This window comes from Camellia sinensis, chromosome 4, assembly GCF_055761805.1.
Source record: "Camellia sinensis isolate YWXY chromosome 4, ASM5576180v1, whole genome shotgun sequence".
In the NCBI taxonomy this organism is placed as follows: Eukaryota; Viridiplantae; Streptophyta; class Magnoliopsida; order Ericales; family Theaceae; genus Camellia; species Camellia sinensis.
In genome coordinates, this window is record NC_138964.1 from 125321306 (window position 1) to 125346813 (window position 25508).

General features: G+C 34.7%; 1 protein-coding gene across 1 annotated transcript; it reads right to left on the reverse strand.

Annotated features, from left to right (window-relative positions):
- Positions 1-3550: 3550 nt before the first annotated feature.
- Positions 3551-19132, reverse strand: LOC114263099 (uncharacterized). Its single transcript, XM_028203598.2, has 5 exons — positions 18498-19132; positions 13772-13822; positions 13353-13415; positions 13182-13250; positions 3551-4190 (listed from the first exon to the last, which is right to left on the reverse strand). Exons 1-5 carry the CDS (start codon positions 18822-18824, stop codon positions 3900-3902), a joined length of 801 nt encoding a protein of 266 aa, XP_028059399.2. The 5' UTR covers positions 18825-19132; the 3' UTR covers positions 3551-3899.
- Between the last annotated feature and the right edge of the window lie 6376 nt (positions 19133-25508).

A 25508-nucleotide genomic window follows, 5' to 3' on the forward strand; every position in this document is an offset into this window, starting at 1 on the left:
AAAAATAGCATAGTTCCAATTTTCTAAATTATAACAAAAAAAAAAATATCATTACTAAAAATAATATGAGACATAATTAAAATAATATCAAATTTAGAAAAAAAATAAAAATTAACCATATCTAGTACATCATTTTTTGTAAGGAAGTGTATATTAGAATTTCCTTTTAAAAAAATACAAACCCTCAATGTTTCTATAAATTACAACACTGTTACTTCATCAGTTTCCTCCATAGATGTTCGTCCATTTTCTCCTCCGTTTTAAGCTTTACACAAACAAACCCAACAACAACAATGAACAACCAAATCTTACAACTAAACACTTCATTCTCTACAATTCCCAATATGTTTCTCTTCAAACCCACCAACAATTCCCTCCTTCTCAACGAATTCCCTCACTTGTACTCACAACACCGTCTTTCCGCTTCCGCTTCCGCTCCCTCATTCCGTCCGGTACCACCATCCCCAAGTCCCGTACCGGCCGATACACCGTGTGATGTTTCGGTTTCGGACAGTGATTTTGAACCCGAAACCCCTCTGGTTCTCGAAGGAATCGCTGCAGTTGTAGGCCAACAAGTCCTGTATGAAGAAAATCCAAAAAAGAAAAATGTAGCGGAGGCGGAGAGAAGAAGAGTGTAGCGGTGGGGGTGAAGAAGAAGAAGAAGAAGAAGAAGAAGAAGGAGAAGACTAAAGTGTCTACGGCTGCGGCTGCGGCGGCGGTGAGTTCAGTAGGTCAGTTATTCAGTTGGAGTAGTATAAACTGATGGGGATTTGTGTGCATTTCTGGTAGGTGGTGTGCATGAACTTGCATGGAAGAAGCACTGGCTTTTGTGGTTGTATTTAGATGTTTGTTAGTTATGGCACAAGTCCAAGCCTGAGCCTTAGTGGGATGAGTCGGATACATGGTCAGGTGCACTTCTTATGTGTGTACATTATTTATTATTAAATTTTTATTGGAGTTGAAATTTTTTTTAGTGAAATGTATGTGTATTTAGACGTATATTTGAGAGTGGGATAAGTTAAATAAAGTAGTTATTAATACTATGATTGAATAATGATATCATGCGTCAACATACCATTTATATTGAATATTTGCTCGAGCTAGGGTGATAAAAGTTTATGAGAAAAAGTTTTAATAGACCTAATTCGATTATAAAATTTGGCACTATTCTCTTATATACAATGAGAAACACAAGTCTCTTATCTAATATAATAGAATTTTATTTAATTTTATGATTGAATTTTGAGAAAAGTTAGGGATCATGAAAGATTTATGATTTTTAAATTACCTTGATTAATGTGTAGTGCTTTATTCTAAGTATAATCTGAGGACTACAAAACTTTCATTGTTAGGTTTTATTTCTTGGCAAACCCGTTTGACAAAACTCCTTTGAGTTGTAATTTTATTCGCATTTTTATTTCAGTGAGGCTATGAGTTGTTAGATGCGAATCCAACCCGAATCAAGCATTTCAGAGAAGTTTGTGATGATAAAGCTTTCAAGATTGCCACTTCGCTGATTATGACGGGGATCGAGCTGCCCGGTCAGCTCGCGGGGGTCCAGGGGGCAGCGCCCCTTGGCGGGTCCGGGGCAGCGCCACGGCGGGGTCGAGGGGCAGCGCCCCCGAAGCAAAATGCAAAAATGCATTCAAAGTTGCCTGTTCGATCATGTTATATTTTTCCAGTTTTTCCAGTTTTGGCCTGTCCGCTCGAGCGGGGAAAGGGACGCTCGAGCGGGGATTGGAAGCTCTCAGCATCTCTGCAGTCGCCTGTAAAAATACTGGAATGTGTGATTTTACGCTCGAGCGGATTCTCCTACGCTCGAGCGCATCTCAGTTTGTTCGCACGCAGTTTTTGGTCAGTCCGCTCTAGCGGGCTGTGTTGCGCTCGAGCGGAGATCGCGGGACAGATTCTATAAATTCGCGTATTGGGTCAGATTTTTAGGATGACTTCTCCAGATCTTCTTTTTGGTTTCTAGGGTTTATATCTGGGGATACTTTGGGAGTTTTCTTTGATGTTTTTATTGAGTATTCAACTCATGATCTAAAGAGAGTACATCAAAGGTTTGTTTGTTATACACAAAAGAGAGAGTTATTCTTCAGTTGTGGATTCTGAAGAATTCGAGCCTGAAGCTTTGGTGGAATCCGGAGTGGCTCATCAGAAAGACAATTCCGTGGTGAAGATGGGGTTGGAAGAGGCACATAGAGGTTGGTTCAATTAGGCGTTGTGGATTCGCTAGGTAATTGAGAGTATACCTGTGTAATTCCTTTAATTCTTCTTAGTGGATTGTTCTTGTGGCTGTTGCCCGTGGTTTTTTGATCACAGTTGGAGGTGTCCAATTGTGGTTTTTTCCACGTTAAATCGCTGTGTCTCTTTGTCTTGATTGTTTGATTGTTTGATTGAGATTGTTATATTCTGCTTAAAATTGATACATAATCACAAATCAACATCTAGGGGATTTTGATTATTTTTATGAAAAAATTTTCATGATACCTAACATTGTTGTTAAATTTTATGCATGTATAAAAGTCTCTCATCCAACGTAAAAAAATTATATCTAATTCTATTATTAAATTTTGTGCACATACGGAACAACCCAAGCATAGATTGTAGAAGATGACATTACGGTAATAAATCTTATGTTGACTCTCTCTCTCACAGTACAGTGTGTTCATATGTGTTGGATTTGAAGTGCAGGCAATGGAGAAAAGTAGGTGTTTGGGGGTTTTTTTTTTTTTTTTTTTTTTGTGACTATGGATTTTTTACTTTTTCAATAATTTTTTGGATTAACAATCCAGTGAATTTCACATGTTCCATCCACATTCAATCCATTTTTTAATACCTCAATAAAACGTGCCCCATCTGTAGATTATTCAGAAAATATATTAATTTTGTAATCCCGTCTTTGTCAACTACTTTCTATCAAATTATGGTCACATGAATTGCAGAATAATCAATTTCAGACCAAAGGGTTGGCTAAAGAATGAATGTATTGTTTTCTTACTGAATGTGATGCCTAGATTTGAGTCTCACTACTGTATAATACAGTTCTTTTCAAGCTTATAATTGCAGAAGTTAGAAAAGATCAGATGCACGTAGACTTCAACCAGATATGAAGAGTATGACAAAAGCATAACCTTACACCTGTCCTCAAAATTTTATTGAAACAACGCACAATCAATTTATAGTCACCATTCCCTGCTGCATTATCAAAATTCCACCAAACATTTTGCACCATCCACAGCAATTTCAATGCACCGTCGCACCACTTATAACAATTCACTGTACTTATCTCAATAACAACAATGATGACATTTACATTACTACTACTACTACTACTACTGGGGATGAGGTATCCTCAGCAAAGGGGGTGTGATAATTTCACATCACCAAGTTGAGCCAAGACGCCCACCAAACACTGTCAAAGCTCTCAGGCTTTCAGGCAAGTGATTCAAAGGTTCATTACCCCTCTTCTTGCATTCACAAGGCCAAATTTTGTACAAAAATATGAAACGTCAAAGCAAGCAAGCAAGCAAGCGTGGTACAAAAAAAGTAACGAAGGAAACTAAAATAGTTGTTAACCAAAGGTACCCAACATCTGATCATCTATGTAAATATTATACAACTTTAACTGTAAATTACTCCTCGAAAAGGGACTAGAAGGAATGAGGATGCGACTCATCTAATAGGTTAAATAGGATATCTAAGCTACCCTCAGTACCTCCATGAGTGAAAAGACAGAAAAAAAAAAACACTTCACTTTCTGTTCAGGAAGCGGTAAAGGTAAAGTTGTTCTTTTGTAATTACAGTTTAAACAGTTCACCCTACAACAAGGTCAGCACTTATTCAACTATACTGCTATTCATCTGGAAAATTGGTTATGAGTATATGCTTGATCAGTCTTAGTTAACTCCAAGTAAGGCCTCGGAGTTTGCATCCTCGAGAGAGAGATTTAGATCAGGAACAACAAAATTATTCTCCCAATTCATTACCTCCTGCTGCAGCTTGGATGAACCATTCAGCATAGCAGGTTGTTGCTCAGCATCATGGTTATCAATTTTTACATCTGGTGGCAAGATTGAAGGAATTGGGTCACAAAATGCTGCTGCTATTTGCTGTATTTGATTGGGGATTGCTTCTTCAGATGCAACTGTTGCAACTCCTTTCACCGCCGAATGTGATGCCAAATCGAGCTGTAATAGAAGTATTCAATGCAGTGACTTAGATGTTAATTCGTAAAACAGTGAACAACGGCAGATGGAAATACTTTTAGTTGAATGGGAAGAAACCACATTGATTGTATGGAATGCGCAAATGTTTTGCAGCAGAAAAGCTGAGGGACAAAGCCAAAGCTTCTTTCTCAGTTATTGCTGACCCAAAATACTAACAACCAACTAGGGCTAGCTCAGGTAGCCTGAATCCATGCACCTTGCCACGAGATCAAGCATTCAAGTCTTATCACAGAGCATAACTAATCGTTGCCTGAACATCCTAAGATACAGACCCCCCAACTCAAGTGTGTGTCATGTCAGAGCAATCAGTAGAACACATATATATACACGCTAACATGACAGGGTAATGCTACAATACATACCCCTCAAAAAGAAGCGTACCATATGCAAGTTACGACTCTTTGTGCTGATGACTAGAGCAATTAGTAGAACATATATATATACACACACTAACATAACAGGGTAATGCTAAAATGCACACCCTTAAAAGGGGTTTACCATATGCAAGTTATGATACTTTTCTAGTGTTAATACCACAAAGTGTCATAACTAAATCACTTTCTATTATAATTTAATAGATCATAACCAAAGACTTCTTTTGTCATAACTAAAATTACAACCACAATAGATCATAATTAAGTCATTACTACCACCATAATGAGTCATAACCAAGTCACAACCAATATAATGGGTCATAACCAAAGGCCACAAAGGTTATAACTGGGGCATATGATTAACACTTTTTTCAAGCTATGTATCATAGAATTTCCCATATATATCCTTATATTTGTTTCCACTGATACAAAAATTGTCACATGCATGATCCTTACTTTAACTACATGCAACATGTGATATCTGTCCGAACAAAAAATGGTCTAAGAAGACAAGATAATGCATCTTATTAGGGACTACTAGTTTGATATTATTCTTTTGATTACTTCAATGATCATTCATTTTGATGACTCGAATTAAAACTACAGAAATAATCAAGCAGAGGAAGCATTAAGTCCACTTATATATCTATAGGAAAATGCTATACATACATGAATTTCTTACCTGAGGTCACATTAATAAATACATATCAGACCTGTGCCCATCAGTGGCAGATGCAGAAATACTGTTAAAAGGAGGCCAAACCATATACGCAAACTACAAAATTTATTTTATCACATTTTTACTGAAGTTTTGTATGTATGTTTGTACCAAAATATTTACTTTTACAAGCATAAAAATTAAACATTATCATTAAATTTGTAAATAAAATTTTCAATCAATAGACATTTACAAGACAAAAAGTATCAAGAAAAGAGTTTATAAAATATTTTACAAAAAAAAAAAAACAAAAACAAAAACAAAAACAAAAACAAAACAAAACAACAAAAGATCAAAATATAATAACAAATATGATATAAGCACTTTTTCCACATTGATCACTGTTACATTGAGTCGTAATTAACATCAATTATATCCATAACCGAAGATCATTTTGATTGCAATCAAAACCACCATAATGATTCGTAATGCACATCACTTTGAAACATAATTAAACATCATAATAGGATGTAACTATTTATTATTTATAACTAACATTAATTTACACTAAAATTTAACTATGGTATATATAATGTGTATTATAACATGACTTTAGCTAAAGGCTTCAAATAAATTGAAACTTAGTGGGGGAAAATGTTAGGACTTGGGGGGGACATTTACAAACAAATATAGTATATAAATTAGTATTTTTGAAATAGATGCAGGGGCCATGGGGTCCCCCCAGCCACCCCCTGCATCTGCCATGCCTTTGTATCTAATGGTAAGAAAATTGAATGAGAAATCCATTTATGTATAACATTAATCTTATCTGTATATGCAAATAAACCACATAAACAAAAAAGGAAAGAAGAGAAAACCTAGGAACCATTTGTGAACTAATTCTATTTTGAAACTTTTATTTGTCAGGAGCCTACCGTTTAGCTTCATTTGGCAATTAATTTACAAATTTAGACCAAAAACTATAGTAGTTAACAAAATATTTTGAAATTTTGCTTTTGATTGCGTACCTTCTTCACATAACATTGTAACACTTAGCTATTTGAGAAAAGTCATTTGATGGATCAGAATACGAAAATGAACTTGTGTTTACCATTGGATAGTTGATGCTTGATAATTTATAAGACGGGTCAGACAGTACACTGTGATCTAAGTAAAATATCTGATGTTCTTGCTATGTACCAAAGGAAAAAGAAAAAGAAAAAATCCAAGATCATTTTTGATTGCTTGGTCAAGTTTATTGACAAAAGCAATATATGATCATGGTACTATTTAGCATCCTACAACACACTAAAATTTAAGGGTAGAGGACGAGTCATCACAGAGCCATGTGCTCTTCTCTTCACAGCCACAAAAGCCTAAAGGTGGCAAACTGAAGAGAAGAAAAATTGGTGAGTCATCTCCGTCAAGGGTTCTATATATGGGGTTGGTTCCTGCCTTCTCTGACAAATTTCTGAAGATACCACTTACCAAGCCCCATAGAAAAAAATGATAAGGTAGAAGAAGACTTGGTTCATGAGACAGACATGGCAAACAGCAAGTAATTTAATTTAATCAGAGGACAGACAATTTATAGATATCTATAACGTAATCGTCTATCAGCCAACCCTCCAAAAACAATTCCTTTGTGTACCAAAATAGGCATCTCTTCAGCATACCATAGTCCAAATAGAAAACTCATAGCAATGCTTGAACTAGTCAGGATCCCAATTCAGACAATACTAACGAAAAAAGTTGAACAGCCAAAAGTTAATTCATGCAACCATTTATGCACGTGCTTACTAAAAATGGACTAGATGACGTTAAGGAATGATATTTCTCCATTAATGAGTATTCATGATGTTTTGACTACCTCTGTGAGGCTGAAATGATATGCTATATGGCTGCCAGTCTGTTAAAAGGTCACAAAGTGTCAAATTCAGAATCTATAAACATTGATATCCAAATCACTATTTACTTTTACGACATGGTTGACATATCCAATGCTTAATGTGGATGGAAAGGGCGAATTGTCTGAGGAGTGCCCTCTATGAAGATGGTAGGCAGTAGTATGGTTGGGGACAACCAGTGGTAGGAGATGAGAGAACCTAGGACTGCCACTAGTAGAGAGTATGATTGATCAAATACCCGGCAGGACCAACAAACCTGTCCGACCCGAACACTAATGTTCGATTTTGAGTTTTACTTCAGTCAGCTGCAGGTAAAGCAGGTCAATTTTCACGAGTTAATGGTTGGGTGACAGGTTTTGGTTCAAAACACCCGCGCATCACCCAACCTGATCGATATGATATATTTAATACATCATCTCCACATGTCTTATTTTTATTAGTGCTCGCATATTACATTTCTCCTAACCTAGGGTTGTTCACAAACTGTATCTCTTCACATTAACAAAGAATTGTACCTCTCTCTCTCACTCTTCCATTAATATGTCTCTCTTCCACGACACTCAGTACGGTGTCTCTCTCACACACTCTTCGATTTACCTCCCAAAAAACAAGCCCCGTCCCTCTTCAATCCCCCCCCGGATGATTCTCCAATCTCCCTCCCAAAAACTTTAATGGTGTTTGTAGGTAATCGACTATGGTAGATCGACAGTGGCAAACGATGACGTTGGCATTGACCCACGGTGGTGGTGGCACTAATCAATGGCAATGGCGTTGAACGATGGTGAGTCTCCCATCTCTCTTTTGTCCCTTTATGTTTCTCTTTGAGATCTATATGCATGTTTGAATCACATTTGTTTCAATATCTCTACTCTCTCTTGAATTTGAACCCCCAACTCTCTCATTTGTATGTATGTTTGAATCAAAATCACAATTTGAATTGTGCATCCAACACCAACCGAGCTGAACCAACGGCAAAACCAAATGGTTTGACTCAGTTGATTTCGAAAAGCAAGTTGACCGACAATAGGTGACCATTTTCCCAACCTAATGCATTCGGTTCAATTGACGGTTTGAGGGTAAACCCAATTTGAACCGATCCGTGAACACCCCTAGCAGTGACAGAGGATGGTAGAGGAGCACCAAGGAGCTGGAAAGAGAAGTAGGTGAACGAATTGCAAAAAATATGTGTATTGTATTCATCTCAACTGAGGTATATATAGAAAATCATATACAAAATCATGGCTAATTACAAGCTTAAATATATGGTGTTCGGATCCTCTGAGTGGATTCCCTCTGCGATGTTCTTGTAGTGGAACAAAACGGCGTCATTTTGTTCAAAACGACGTCGTTTTGCTTAAGAAGGAAAAAATAAATAAATAAATAAAATGAGAAAGTAAAACGAAAGACAACAAAGAGAGAGAGACCACCGTTGGTGGTGGCCACCCCTTCCCCCACCCTTCCAAAAAAAGAATAGCAAAACGAAAAGAGAGACTTGACAAGCATTTTCATCAAGTTTCAATTTTAGAACCATATGACAACAAAGAGAGAGAGAGACCACCGCTGGCCTTCCATCATCAACCCTTCTCTCGCCAGTGGTGGCCACCCTTTCCCCCACCCTTCCAAAAAAAAGAATTGCAAAATGAAAGAGAGACTTGACAAGCATCTTCATCAAGTTTCAATTTCAGAACCATCATTTAGGGAAGAGAGAGAGAGAGAGAGAGAGAGAGAGAGAGATGGAACGTGGAGGTAATGGAGGCTTCCATGGATACCGCAGACCCCACAAACATCCTCTAGTAGGTAATAAGTACAAAAAAAATTTCTCTATAATCTATCTCTTCCATAAACAAATCCTAACCCTAAACCAAAATATTTAGTTGCATTCTACATATATATATATATATATATGTTAAAAAAAAAAAAATGAAATGACAATGAAAAGGAAGAGACACCACCACTAGTCTTCCATCATCAACCCCACCCTTGCCGATGGCGGCCACCCCTTCCCCCACCCTCTTTCGGTCACCCACCACAATCCCTCCCCCCCTCCCACCCACCCAACCAACCAAAAAAAAAATAAGAATATAGAGAGATTGTCGACGAAGGGGTTGGGAGTGGAGGGGCACTGTCGACGAAGAGGCAAAAGGGCGATTCCGCTCTAATGGTGGCAAATGGAGGTGGAGGGGTGGGGGAAAGGATGGGGTGACCGGAGAAAGCTGGGGGATATGGTGGGTGACCAAAGACACGTAGAGAGTGACTAGCATGTCGGCGAGGGTGGGGTTGATGATGGTAGACCAACGGTTGTCTCTCTCTCTCTCTGTTGTTGTTATACCTTTTTAAAAAAAAAAAAATTAATTTTAAGCCTTTAGTAAAACAACATCGTTTTGATAAAAGCGACGTCGTTTTGTTCCACTATAGGAACATTGAAGAGGATCCAAATGCAAATATATGCATTAAAGTCTTTCCAAAAATACAAAAGTCAAAGACAAGCTAATTATGGATGTTCTCTAACAATAGTCGATGATAACCTGCTCCTGCATGGAGCCCCCTACCCTTTATATGTGGTAGGTAGCCATCTCAATTAAGCACATGTGACGTGACCCACTTGGTTAGTGTTTTTCGATCATTGTCACCTGAATCGATAACTTCAGTTTGAAGAATATACCAATCGTACTTGTACCAACATTACTTCAAAATCGATTTCTTTTGGTTGTAGAAATCGACCAAGCTTCGGTCAATACTGCAACTCCTCCATCTTCCTCAACTTAACAAAACCATAGGGAAATGAAGAAGGGATTAGAGTTTTTAGAAAGGAAAAAGGTGAGGGTTTTGGGAAAGGAAGATCGGAGAGGGAGCAAGAAGGGGATGAGGATATTGGGGAAGGAATATTAGACAGGAAGGGATGAGATGAGGGTTTCAAAAGAGGGCGATCAAAGGGGAAGGGGATGAGGGAGATGAAAAGGATCTTTAGGAGGGGGAGGATCCCAGTGCCACCGCCACAACCATCTCTTTCACAATCTCAGCACCATCTTTGTATGAGGAGATATAGAAAAGACAGAAGGTGAAAGGAGATAGAAGAAGAGAGATGAAGGCTATATGACAAAAGTGATGAGAAAGACGAGTTACTGATGTGAGTAGGGATGTTCACGGGTTGAGTCGGTTGGGTTGACACCTACCCATCACTTGAACCAAACACAATCAAGTTGGCTAATCTGTAATTGATGTCGACTGAGTACCCATCCAAAATCAACCGCTCATTAGAATCGGTTTGGCAGGTCGGTTACGGTCACTCAAGCGTGTTGGACATTATCTCCATTATGCTTCAAGTTCTCTGATCTCCATAATTTTCAGCATTCAAAATTTAACAATAAACTCACCAAAAAAATAATTCAAGAATTCAATACAATCCCTCCTTGCTAATGTAATTAAATTAAACCAAAAAAAGAAAATGAAAATGAAAATGAAAATTCATCAAATCTTAGTACATGTTTGGGATCTCCTTGAGGTTTGGATATGGAATATGGAAGATCATTGACGCCCTTGCTGATGATCCTAGTCGAGGACATCGGCGATTCTACATCTGCCATACTTTATTAGTTTTGGTGGTGATTGTCATTAGGGAGATCATTAGAGATGGAGAGGGGATGAGAAAGAATTGGATGGTACTATAGTGCAGCCTTTATGTACAATAAATCAGTCGGTCAGGTTTTATACGTTTTTTTAATGCCAGATCCAACACTCGAACAAAAAACTGCTAAAACGAACAACTTGACCTAATCGAAACCGTTTATAGAGCTTCGGGTCTGTCGGTTTTTCGAACAGCCCTAGATGTGAGAGAGAGGGAGAGAGAGAAAGGCTCGCTAATTGAAGTAACAGAGAAATAGTTTATTCATGAGAGAGAAAGAGAGAATTGAGAGAGAGACCCTTGAATGAACGGATAGCTGTCTGATCGAGAGAGTGGAATATTGAAAGATAGGGAGATATGCTCTGCAAGTGAAAGATGTAATCTCATCAACCAATGAGATTATGCCACATGTAAAACAAATTCAAATAATAAACATTTCGGCCGGTCGGGTTTGGAAGAGGTGAAATATTTTAAACCCAATATATGAATCGAGTCAAATTTTTTTATTGATGAACACTCACAGTTGATGGATATGTGAAATCAATAGTATGATTGTTTGGCGGTCTGGCAGGTCAAATGATTTTACAAACAACCCTAGTTTCTTGTCTTGGTTAAAGCCCCTCTCTATCTAAGATGGTCTGAGCCTTAGTTGCACAAAGCAGGGTGGGGACGGAGGAGCAACGATATATAGAAAATTTTAAGGTTTGGAGCACCTATGGGCATGTGTATATTTTTATATTAGCTATATAAATATCTTCTATGAAGCACCGACACTCCAAAACATATGTCATAGCGGTGTCAGACACAACAATGACGCGTATGAGACTTTTTTTTTTTTTTTCTAGGGACACGTTGGGAACACATCAGGGACACCAACTAGTTTTTTTTTTTTCCTCTCCACTTCAATGATTTTGGTTGGATATTGAATATTTATTACTTTTTTCTTAGATTTAGATAATTAATAGATCAACCAAAAAAAACTTATTGTCATGTCCCTATTTTTTTGAAATCACCGTGTCCCGTGTCCATGTCCATGTCCATGTCTGCTCCGCATCCATGTACGTATCTATATCCATGTCTATGTCCATGTCCACATTCGTATCCGCGTCCGTGCTTCTTAGAATATATTTAACAAATATTTTTTCTACATAGTTGTAATATATGTGTTAAAATATGAATAAATATTAGAAATTAATATCAACTGCAAATTGTCATTATTAAGTATAAATAAATTTTATGTAAATACAAAGTACTAGAAGAGGTTTTCTTTTTTTCTTTTTTCTTTTTCTTTTTTTCTTTTTTTCTTTTTCTCTTTTGTCTTTGTGATTCTTATGTTGGAGAGGTTCGATTTTAGTTGGGAGCAAGTTTCTTCCTTGATGGAAAAAAGTTTCTTTCTTGGTAGTGCGGAATCGAGTTTTTGAATTAGAAATGGCACGCCAATAGGACTTTCCTGCTACTAAGATTCAAGTGCCTTGTCCCTGAGGGAGAGAGCTTGGCGAGAGCCAGAATAAACCTTAGCCTCCAAATCACAAGTCTTCTGATGGTTGGTCCTGAGCATGTGGTTCTTGGGCCCTTATCCCACCCAAGTAATCATGGAGTGTTTGTCCTTCAAGATGGAGATCAATCTCGATGGTGCCATTAATGAGCCAAAAAACCGAGGGAGCGCTCGATGGGGCTATCATGGAGTGCTTCGTGGAGTTGCCAACAAGCCAACCAACCAAGCGACTCAGGAAGGCCAAACGAGGCCAAACGAAGTGCTCAACTTAGTGATTGGTCCATATGTCCATCAGTCAGAGCTAGTAGGTGACACACGAGGCTTGCAAGGGAAGCCATGATGTGATGATATGGCACAACCAAGGCAAAGGGGTGCCACGTATCAGGGTGGACCCACATACCTACATTAAATAGTGAGTTGCATCAAATAGCACAATACCGTACAGATTCTATGTTTATGAGCAAAAACTTAATGACCTTACTGATATCATGTTCCGTTTTGTTTGGCAAGTGTAATGATGTCAAGTTATTATAGCAAGATAGAAAAATAGCATGCTCTTCGATTATTCTGATTGGTATATTATTGATGATGAAAATAAAGGATCTCAACTATCATCCATGCAGTGTAATAACTGACATGTTTTTTGGCACAGAGAGCTTCACTCATTCAGGAGTTCCCATCAAGAACAGCATTTAAGGTATACTAACTAACATAAATATGTGAGACACATAAAATACAGTAAATTTTACTGTATCATTGACATACAGGTAGAAGCATCTCTATTAATAGCTTGTACATGAAGATTTGAAGCCACTAAACAAGTAATGGCAAATATGAACTGAATACAACAGTAGAAACACATCAGTATGGAGCAGAAGTGTCGGTAAGAATCTCACCTTCAATCGCTTCAAGCTTTCATTTCTGGCTCTCTCTTTTTCCAGATTGACACATAATTCTGCTATTTCCTGCTCAGTCAGTGAATTCAAAAGTCAATATTCAGGTACTGCCAATTAGCAAAAGTTCAAAACATTCTGGATGACTTGGTATAGAAGCTTAAAAAAAAATACCTTCTTCAAATGCCTTCTTTCCCCTAAAAGCAAGATCTCCTCCTCTTTAAGTTCATCTAATGTCTGCAAACAGCCATACAAACAACACTACAATAATCAAACCAAAAGCAAGAAACAAATGGAAAGAGAGAGAGAGAGAGAAAAAAGAATAAAGACAAAAGGAAAAGAACAGAAATAATTAAGTCTGATCCCGAGCCTCGAATGTTCGGTCAAACCATCTTCCAAACAATGTTTTCCTTACAACAATTGGGTATTTGGCTGTATACTTCTATGTATATTTTCTGAAAAAAAAATATTTTCCCAACAACGTTGTAAAACGTACAAAACTGAGTATTGCATTTAGGACATCCGATCATTTGCAATCTAGCCATAGCCATGGACAAGGGTACTTTCATCAAGTTCAAAAAGATCAGAATTACCTTTTTCTTTCGTCCCCACCTCTTGTTGGTAGTTCCATTTTTACCACTAACCTGCACATATATCATACATTAGATTTCCAGTAATCAATGAGGTCATCAATTGTTTGGTAACTTGTGAAGTTTGGTAGCAACTTAATAGATAAAAAGACAAATATAATCAATAAAAGAATTTAAACTTGGGGTTATAACAATTCTGAGCATCAGAACTAGATTTGGCAAAAATTTGACCCCACCATGATCTTTGAGGCTATGTTTGGATCTTGAATTTGGGTAGAGATTTGTGTAGCAAAATAATAGGGAGGCAAATGTGAATGAAATATAAGCTAATTTTATTTCACATTTTCCTCCCCTGTGCTTTTTCCTTGGCAAAGCTTTACTCAAATAAATGATCCAAACACAATATGAGAAAAGTAAAAATACATACTATCCATTTGTCATTACATATGTCCTACTATTTAATAAAGAAAGAATAGGATCCATCTAATCCCTCCTCACATATGCTTAACAAAAACTTGGGAATTAGACGGTATGAGAGAGAGAAACACACACGCAATCAAGGCATGCAATGTCTCTTAGTACAAACTAAAGTTGAAAGAGTAACCGTGAACCCAATCCCTAATATTTTAGTTGGCAAGTTAAAAAAAATGTTATGGCAATCATAGATTTGTCACCGATACAATGGTACAATAAAATATGAGAAGTGGAATCCATTAAACTGATACATTGGCGACACATTTGATATCCAAAACTTCATAACCAAATTTGGTCAATGTATCTTTTTGTTGTGGAAAGTTTGATTTGGTAAGACATGTCAGCATACAACATCAGTTTGGTGGAAAGAATGGTCCCCACATCCGGACCTAATCCAATTGACACAGTGTTGCACCTAAAGAACACTTTGCATATGACACTTTTCAACCCTTCTTATATTGTGTGAAACATTTTGTTTGACATGGAATTCTACTTTTCTTGGTGTGACCCACCACATAACATAACAAAATAAGCAAAGCAAATAGGCTGTCACCCAAATACAATAACAGCTCCAATCAAGACGTCTAATCCCTTTTCTTCCTTTTTTTTCCCTACAGAGAAGCCAAAAAAGAAAATAGTGAATCCTCCCACTTTTGACCATGCCAAAGGATCCGTGTTTTCTTTAGTTTTTGAAATTTGTTTTTAAGTATTATTTTGTTAGTGATCTTTTTTCTCATTTTAATCATTTTGTGCCTAATCTAAATTTGTGAAATATATGAAGAAAAGAAATTACTAAATACAACCAAAAACACAAAAACTAAAAATTAAAACATAAATTTTGAGCTGGAAAACCAAACAAGATGAAACTTTTTATCACTTTACTACAGCATAAAATTCAAAATTAAAATAAAAAATAAAAGAAGACGAAGCTGTCATGCTATATATATATATATACAAATGATCACATGGGAAAATAACTAGTTAGGATGTTCACGTGCCTTGTGTATGTGTGTACGGATGGGAGGACAATCACATACAGTTATATATATACTGATAATCTATTTAAATTTTTTAGTGCTCTATTTATTTTGTCAGATAATATTTTCTAAACAAAATAATTTCTGCATTTTTTTTAATGTCTAGTATGGTAAGAAACGAACGTTAATGAAAAAATATTTTTATAAATTAAAGTAAAATTGATTAGGAAAAAAACATTTTCTATTATTTAGTAGTAAAAAATATAAACTAACTAAAATTTTAACGATGGGACAGTCATTCTCACTGCCACCACCTAAAAACATTTTATGCAATTAAAAGAAGAGTTTTAAAACAAGAAAATTTAATTTTTATATCAAGAAAATTTTAAAAAATAAAATTGCAAGGTTGACGGTTTAAAAACTTTGTCAATTTTTATGGTTTTTAAAATATCTAGATATGTATCGATAATATTGTTATATGTTGTCTAATTACATATCGCTCAATACTTAAAATCTTTTAGTTTGGCATATAGCTAAAAAGTTCATTTTTTAAATAAATTTTTTTATTGTTAATATTTTTTTTAAAATTATATCAAAATATTTACTTTTTAAGTCCATCCAAATCTAAAAAGTAATAAACAAAAAAAATAGAAAAAATCCTAACAAAATTCACTAAAGACCAAAACAATTGAGAAAAAGTCAAAATTATCTTTAATGAATATTTTTTATATATCACTAAATTTTTTTATTGTTAATATTTTTTTTAAAATTATATCAAAACATTTTACTTTTCAGATCTGTCTAAATAAAAAACAAACAAGTAAAAAAAGTCCCAAAAAAACAGAACAAAAATGTCAATTATTTTTTACTCTTTTTTTTTTTTTGTTCTTTTTGAATTTTGTTCTAATTTTTTGCTTTTGCAGTCTGATCAAGTAAAACTAAAAAAAATGTAGAAAATAAATAAATTAAAAAATTTTACTAGATACAAAAAATTAAATATATCACTAAAAAACACAATCCCAAAACACCGACTATTAAACAGGCGAGACAACGGGGAATAATTTCCGTACCCAGTAGGAAGTGCAAACACAACCACTAACTACACTACACCAAACTTAAAAACGCACACCCCCTATTTATATTTTGCCAGAACAACACGCCACACATACTAATTACCCAAAATTAATATTCGGACCAAATTGCCCTCAAGAGTGCAAAGAGAGTTGACTCTACGAAATGACTATTTTCGTCATTTCACAAACCCCCAAGATCACAGATATACCGACCCCCGAAAAAGACATTATTGGGACATTCACTGCTTTCAACCCACACCAAAAAAAAAAAAAAAACACGTAGATAAAATTTGTTTGACTAAATTACCCTTGGAGATAGGGGTGTTTTGGTCTTTTCCAACATAAGCATGCCAAGAAGACTTACATCCATACAATAATGGAATAATGTTAAGGATCATAAAAAAAAAAAATCATAAAATGCATCATTAAAATTTTTCATCATTTAATTAGTATATACTATTTTATTATATATGTAATTTAAAAATAAAAAATATTTCATGATTATTTTATAATTTTTTTTTTTTTTCGGCTGGTTTAAGCGAAAAAGTGGCGAGTCATCTGATCAGACGACCATATGCGTTGAACTAAAGTCATCAGTTTTCTAGCTTTACAAAATTAAATACATAAATAAAATGCTACATTACATTGATTTAGAAAAAAGACATAAAATAGTAGATTACATTGATTTAAAATAATAAAGAAAAAAATCAGAAAATTTAAAAATTTTGATATAAGTGCACTTACTTCAGTTGTAGTAAAGCTAATAAATTTGTTTGGTTTTGATTTTTAAAAAATAGTTTTTAGAAAATTTTATTTTTATTTTTCGTATTTTAATGTTTTTAATAATTTTTTAAAATATTTAAGTAGTTTTTTTAATTTTTAGACACAACTAACATAAATACACTTAAATATTATAATATTTGTAAAAAAAATCTTTAAAAAATACACTAAATATCAAAAAAATATTTAAAAAAAACGAAAATTCAATACATTTTTCGTATTTTTTGTGTATTTATTAATTTTTTAAAATATTTTTTCACAAATATTTTACTATTTAAATACATCTAAAGAAATAAAAAAATAACTTAAATTTAAAAAATATTCAAAAAAAAAACAAAAAACATAATTTTCAAAAAATTAAAATCAAACCTACTAAATACAAATGTTGTGATGACACAAAAACAAACAACACAATGCATCTTGGGTAAAAGATAAGATGACATTCGCCTTGCTTCATTCCACTTTTCAAAAAATATTTTTCAAAAAAAATTTACTTTCTTATTTTTTGTATTTTTTTTGTTTTACTGAATTTTTTTAATATTTTAAGTAATTTTTTTACTTTTTAGACGTACCTAACAGAAATACACCTAAAAAGTAAAAAAATTGTAAAAAAAATCTTTTAAAAATTCACTAAATACCAAAAATACAAAAAAATATAATAATTCAGTACCCTTTTTGTATTTTTATGTATTTATTAATTTTTTTAAATATTTTTTCACAAATTTTTTACTTTTTAGATACATCTAAGTAAAGTGCATCTAAAAAAGTAAAAAAAGAAAATGTTTAAAATTTAAAAAATATTCACTAAAAACAAAAAAATACGAAAATAAAAAAAGTCAATTTTTAAAAAACTTAATCCAAAAAACTCAATTCAAACACACTGATTATTTTTTTGTTCGTATACCTAATAAATTATTAATGAAAATGAGTTAAGTGTATCAAAAATAAATTTAATATAATTATGTTAAAATTATAAAGTTTATTACATTTTCTGTAAATTTTGGCGACGGTCTGTAAAATTTATCTTAAATTAAAAAAAAATTTAAAAAGTAAATATCAAAGGCAATTTTAGTGATTAAAATAGGAAGTAGTAAGAGAACCGACGGTCCGACAATCGGAGAAAAACCGCCGATCGGATCGGTATAAAATGACAGTACTGCCCCTAAAAATTCACGACACGTAGACATGCAGAGAGGGTATTATCGTCACATCCTCAACGACTAAAACGGTGGTGGCAGGTACGGAAAAAACAAGTTTCGTCTGACTTCCCCCGGACTCGTCCAGTAAATAACCACACTATTCGGGGGCGTTTTCGGAAACATAAAAAAAAACACGAATGACACAGCGAAACGAATAACAACAACACATACACCAGGCCGGCGTCGACCGGCAAATCGAGCTCCGGCGAAGGGAGAAGAAACAAACCTTAGATCTCGTGGCGTCGGGACGATTCAGAGGGAGTTGGCTGGACTCCTCAGAACCGTCGGCGGCGGCGGCGGCCGCGACACCGCTGACGGAGGTGGCGCCACTCCAGGAGAGCGGTGTGGAGGGGCTGGCTCGCGGAATCAGCTTTTTGTTGAGCATCATCGGTCTGGAGCGGGGTTGCCTGACGCTCCACTTGAACGGTAAAGCCGATGGTGGTGGTGGAGGAGGAGGAGGCGGTTTGGCGCGGCGGAGACGAACCAGAAGCTCCGCCGCCATGGATTCGTCGGACATGGCCGCTCCCACCCAATCCTCATCGTTATCACTCATCTTTTTTTTCTAGAGAGAGAAGAGGGGGGGGTGGCAAGGAAAAATCTGAATGAGAGTGAGAAAAAAATAAAAAGGGTGTGATGTGAGGGGGTTATATATGTGGGGGTGTGAAGAAGGGGGAGGAAGGAGTAGATGCCAATTGACAACCCCTTCTATTTTTGTTGTTTATGGACTCATCCTCTCGTCTCTCTCTCTCTCTCTCTCTCTCTCTATCCCTCTCTCCCATCTCTTTCTCTCTCTATCTCTCTTTTTCAATAGATTAATCTACAGTTTAAATAAATTCTGCTTATGATTGTATGGCAAAGATTAAAAAGCAGAGTCACATCCACATAATTTTCTGTCAAGATTGTGCATTTGAACGGAATAAATTATGTAAATAAATCATTAATTAAGATTAAATTTGTGTTTGTAGGGGTTGAGGTTTATTTTAAGAAGATGGTTAAAAATTAGTTATTTTAATTTTTTTAAAAAAAATATGAAATATAAAAAATAATATGATTTAAAATAAATTAAAAGTTGATTTTTGACTTTTTTTTTTTTTTTTTTTTTTTAGTTGTTCTCAAAAGAATCCTCAATTATCAAATGAATTTTAATTATTGATTAATGAGAAATGTTAAAAACTTATAATTTAAATTCTTAAATTCACTTATAATAATATGATAAGATAATAGGGTCTTATACAATTAATTTATCACAAATTAAAATTTAACACTAATTATATTATATTATTTTATTTTATGAATATAATTAAAAGAGGCCTATTAGGAGTTTCAAATATTTTGAAGGAAAATGAGTAAAGAGCACTAATTAGTGTCAGTGTTGTTGTGTCTGTTTTTTTTTTTTAAAAAAAGTAAAATATCACATCATTAATGGTTGTTTTAGAACACCACTTTTAGTGATCTCTATCATCGACCTATTTTGAATGATAAAATTTTTGAGATTGTAATACTAGAGTTCCGTAGCTTTCTCTCTATCTATAAAATGTGTGGACTCACTGTCTGAAACGTGGCAATGACCTACCTGCTTTGCTTGCCTGTAGGAATGGCAACGGGCCGGGGTGGGGCGAGGTCAGGGATCACCTTCCTCATCCCCGATCCCCGATGGTCAAATTTCCCCCGACCCCGATCCCCGACGAGGAACGTATCACCGCTCCCACTCCTGACCCCTAACGGGGATCGGTTTCCCCGACCCCGAACATTCCTCGGCTAAAAAAAAAAACAAAAAAAATTGCAAAAAATACAACCATTCATCATCATCAACTAAACAGATTCAAACACCACAGATCTACAATCATCATCATCCATTAAACAGATTCAAACAACACAGATCTAGAATCATCATCATCCATTAAACAGATTCAAACAACACAGATCTAGAAAATAAGATCGGAGATGGAGAGACTTGAGATCGACGATGGAGAAAATGAGATCAGCGGTTTTTGTCCTAAGTCGATGTCGTCATCTGTAGATCGGAGTCTGGACCAACGGTGGTGGTGGTGTTGATGACTGGTGTGCGATCAACGGCTGAAGAGGAGAGATGAGAGAGCAAACGAGGTGTGAGAGAGAGAGTGGTGGTGGTGTCGCCGTGTCGGTGATTGAGAGTGAGAGAGAGAAGAGTCGGTGACTGTGTTGCCGTGCCGGTGAGAGTGAGAGAGAGAAGAACAAGAGAGTGAGAGAGACGAAAGAGTTGAGAGAGTGAGAGAGACGAGAGAATTGAGAGAGTTAGAGAGTGAGAGAGAGAATGAGAGTTGAGAGAGTGAGTCAATGAGAGAGTTGAGAGAGTCAAAGAATAAGCGAGATATATATATATATATATATATATAATATACAACTAAACACACACAGGCGGGGTTTTGTCGGGGAAATTTCGGGGCGGGGGCGGGTCGGGGCGGGGGCTGGGGCCGAAGAACCTATCACCGTCCCTGGCCCGAAAATCATCGGGAATGTATTTTTCAATACCAGCCTCGACCTTATTGAGAATAATTTTTAAAAAAAATCCTATTTATCAGGACTGGACGGTCCGAGTTCCCGTCAGACTGAGTTCATATTGCCATCCCTCCTTGCCTGCGGCCTCTCTTGTTTTTGGGCCATTGGCATTTCTGCTTCTTCTTCGCGGGTTCTTCAGAGGACTCTGAAAGTCTGGGAGCGTAGATGTCACGCAATTTTGTAGCGAGTGGAGAGGTTGGATATTGGGAGGGGTGAAGAAAATCACTTAAGTATTTATTATTTGCATACATGGGGTGATGCTGTCTGTTGGGGGTGTGATGTCTGTCGTCTCTTCTGTGGGGAGCTGGGGATACTGGTGTGATTTTGGTTCAATTCGTGCAATTCAAACCAATAAGACTACCTCCAATTTTTCAAAGAAAAAAAAAATCAAAATTTAAAAAATTATCTTAAATTTTTTCATCAAATGTTTTTTAAATTAAATAATTTTTTTTTATCAAATTAATAACTCATTAAATCTTTTATCAAATTTTAATTTGATAAAAATTTAAAATGATAAAGCATTGGAGATGGTTGTTTTTCATTAAATTTGATAAAAAGAGAAGTTTGGAATCAAAAGAGAATTTTAAAAAAGATTTTGTTGTAAATTTGATAAAAATATTAGAATAATTCATATCAAATTAAACTTGTTACTCAAATTTGAAATCAAATAAGTTAAAAAAATTAGTGAAGGATTGATGATGGTCTAAGGTGTTTGATATTAAGTTAAAAAAAGTTATACTTATGTATTTTTTTAAAAATTATGTTAATTTTTTTATTTTTTAAATTCGTCTTGCATAAATAAATTTTAAACTAAAAAAATTAGAAAAATTCACCGTAGATTAAAAAAAAAAAGAAAAGAAAAAATCAATTATTTTTTGGCTTTTTTTAGTCATTTCTAGACTTTTTTTTTTAATTTTTAAATTTTGCGGTTCGTTTAATCCAGTGGAACGTTAACGTGCAATTTTTTTTTAAAAAAAATTACTAAATATGAAGGGAAAAAAAAAAAAAAAAACCACTCAACAAGTTAACGCCACTTTTTTAAAACTTGGGTAACAGTATTTTAAATTCGGTGCAAGCTTAAGTAACACAAAACTCAAATTGTATATATATATATATATATATCAATAAATAATATTATATATAAATTATTTGTTATTGAATGATGCTAAAATTATTTAGAGGGCATGTTATTGAATGATATGAATATTAGTGTGAAATTATTAGATTGGATAGGTAAAATAAAAGAAAATGTTTAAAACTTTTAAAACGTCTCTTTTAATTTAACCTATAAGAAAATGACATGTTATATGTCAATTTTAAATTTGTTACAAAATCAACTCAATCATATAATGCGTAACGCCCCTGCCAATTTGGAATTTAAATTCTTGATTTATAAATTTTTTGTAAAATATATTGCGTTTAGTTTGTGAACTAATGTGTTAATTTAGTTCGGTGATATTAAATCACTAAAATTACGTTAAATCCCTTGTTATATAAAAATATGGATTTGTTGTTTTCATAAAGGTAAGGTAAATGATTTTAAAAAACAGTTGCAATCTTTATATAATGTCATTATATAATACTTTTGATGATTATTATCACTGATTACAGTTGTTATAGAATTGTAAAATTACTTTTTAGATTCATTTATACAAGAGAGTACTGAAAAATTAAAATTTTTTGGATATAATTCAAATAAAAAAAAAGTTATTAAATTTCTTTTTAAAAAATGTGATTTATTTCTTGACTTCCCAAACAGCCACGAATTTGATTGAAAAAACAAGCGTTACATACAGACCTCCCCCGCTCTCTCTTTCTCTCTCTCTCTCTTCAATACGTATCTCTCCTGTAATTTTTATTATATGAAAAATGCTATAGATCTCAAGTAAATTATCAAATAAATTACTAAATCTCTCAAATATGTATGTGACCCACACACATGTGATTTGTGTGAATCTCACTCATGTGAGATTTGATAATTTGTTTAAAATTCATAACATAGCTCTTATTATATTATTGATTCTATTTCTTGTTTGCCTTTTGTCTTTCCTTCTTCAACCTTTCACTAGGAGAGATATACATACCCAGATGAAATTCAACACAGATTTCAGGTTTCTAGGACAGAAAATGTATACCCAAATGGAGATTTCTTCTCTGAAGACAGTGACAACTTGGTAGCAACAGAAGCCAATCGAAATCCTCGTCTTTTTATTTTTTTATTTTTATGTTTTGGGGTTCTTGGGGTGTGTGTACTCAACCAAAAGGTTTTCTTAAAGAAAAATGAGTGAGAGTACTAATTAGTGCTATCATTAATGATGTGACAGTGAGCCCCACCATGAATGATTTGATGTTTTGACCTTGATGTTATATTTTTTTTTATTTTATTGAGTGTCATGTCATTGATGATCTTTTTAAAACTCTAAAATTAGTGATCTCTATCATTGTTGTTTCTTAAAACAACGATTTGTGTCATTAAACACTTCGATACAAAACCAATGAAGTAAAAATCGATGGCATGGGTAAAGAACACTCTGTCCGGCCTTGTCTTCAATTTTGTTTTGTTTTCATTGTGCTTTTGCTTCCTTTCTTCCAAGGAATCTTAACAATCTCAATCTCATCTCATATGATATACGTTCGTATATATGTACTAGCCGCGTCTAATTTTGTTGATCTACTTACTATTCTATTCTATTTTAGAATGTTCTAAAATAATAATTCTATTTAAAAGGTCAAAATAAATAGGAATATTTATCAATAAATCCTATTTCACAAACAGTTTTACCGATTGGTTCTAAAGTTATTTCTATTGTTCTGATTAGTCCTATTAGTGGGGAAATATCTTACCAGTTGATCCTATTTCCTTTATTTGGTAATATTGAGTGGTCAATTATACCATTCCGTGTGTGTCATGTGACATACATCATTCCAAGGCAAAAAAACATAAAGAGCCTTAGTGCACTTTGTTGATGTGTGGCACCCACTTATCAGCCTCATAAAGAGGGGAAAGTTACAAATAAATTTTAAATGTTGAAATTGTATTATACCCTTCCGTGTGTGTGTCACATGACATACATCATTCCAAGACAAAAAGCATAAAGAGCCTTAGTGCACTTTGTTGATGTGTGGCACAATTTGCAGTGGTTGTGATACAATTGTGTGTGTCACGTGACATACATTATTCCAAGGCAAAAAGCATAAAGAGCCTTAGTACACTTTGTACTTTGTTGATGTGTGGCATCCACCAATCACCCTCAATATTTTTTTTTTTTTTTTTTTTTGATCGGCAAAAGAAAAGCTTTATTGATGAAAAACATAACAAGAAAGATAAGAATACATCAATAAAGAAGAGGGTGCAAAAAGCATCACAGTGAAACATTTGGATCCCAACTAGGTTGGCACCAAAACGCACACCCAATCATCTGCTAGCACACACTCGAGGCTCCAAGATGGTGAGAAACCAACAAACAGAGCAGAACCAAACAAGACAAAAACAAGAAGACAACAGCCAAACACTAGCAGACCATCCCCAGCCACTGGACATCCATGACAAACCCAGATTTCAACACAGAGCAGCTCGGAACAGTTAAGAACATCCTCTGATTTGGCGCCAGTTGAAAGTTAAATCATCAACGGAAAAAGGAAGATCTTTAATAGATGCTTTCAGCCAAAGTACAGCTCTAATTTTGATATTTTCACTCAATCCAGAGAGACTAGGTTGAGCCTCTGCAAAGACACATTCATTCCTAAGTTTCCAAAGTGACCAAAGAGCGATAAGGGGGATGGCTCTCCAAATTAACCTATCAAAATTTTTGAGCTTGACAGTCATCCACCATTGGAGAAGATCATCCACTGATCCTTGAATGCACCAGGAGAACCCCCACTCATTGATTATAGATGACCAAATCAACCAAGAAAATGGGCAATGAAGCAAGATATGGACAGCAGATTCAGGTTCAGAACGACAAAATGGGCAGATGAGAGAAGCAGAAGCATCTAAGATGCCAATTCTGTGCATAAACACTGCTGTCTTGACTTTGTTTTTCCAGGCCAGCCAAGTAAAGAATGAAACCTTAGGGGGGACAGCCCCATTCCAATCACCCTCAATATGACACGTGCCAAACACAAATTTCGAAAATACACAAACATGAGGGTGTGCCACACCAAAACATCACCTACTTACTCGGTCAGACTAATAAGTAGTGGTATTTATGTCATTTAGCATTATAAAGGATTAAATAGATCAAAAGAAAAAAAGTTGGGACTAAATGGAGCACAATTTCAACATTTAGGATTTATTAGTAACTTTCCCAAATAAATAATATTTAATTTTTTAAAACTATTCCTTTTGTGTAATTATAAATATATTAAAATTTTGAAAAGATACAGATATCAATGAAAACATATTTTAAAATTTAAATTTAAGTGTAATGATTACATATCTTCTTAAAAAGTTAAAATTCTTCAAACAGACAAACAAATTAAGACTGAGAGAGTATATATATATATATTAAGATGAATTATACTTTGTACTCCTGCACTTTGTATCGAATCTCATTGTGACCCCTACATATGAAATCATAATAGTTAATCCCATACACTTTTAGTCAAATCTCACTTTAATCACGACACATGAAATCTTGACAATCAACCCCCTGCACTTTTACTCAAATCTCACTTTGATCCCTACACAAGTGTCAAT

Coding starts and splice junctions, on each gene's coding strand:
- LOC114263099 (XM_028203598.2), bottom strand. CDS start 18,824: ATGAGTGATAACGATGAGGATTGGGTGGGAGCGGCCATGTCCGACGAA. Junction 13,823..18,497: donor CCGACGCCACGAGATCTAAG/GTTTGTTTCTTC, acceptor ATATATGTGCAG/GTTAGTGGTAAAAATGGAAC. Junction 13,251..13,352: donor AAAGAAGGCATTTGAAGAAG/GTATTTTTTTTT, acceptor CTGACTGAGCAG/GAAATAGCAGAATTATGTGT.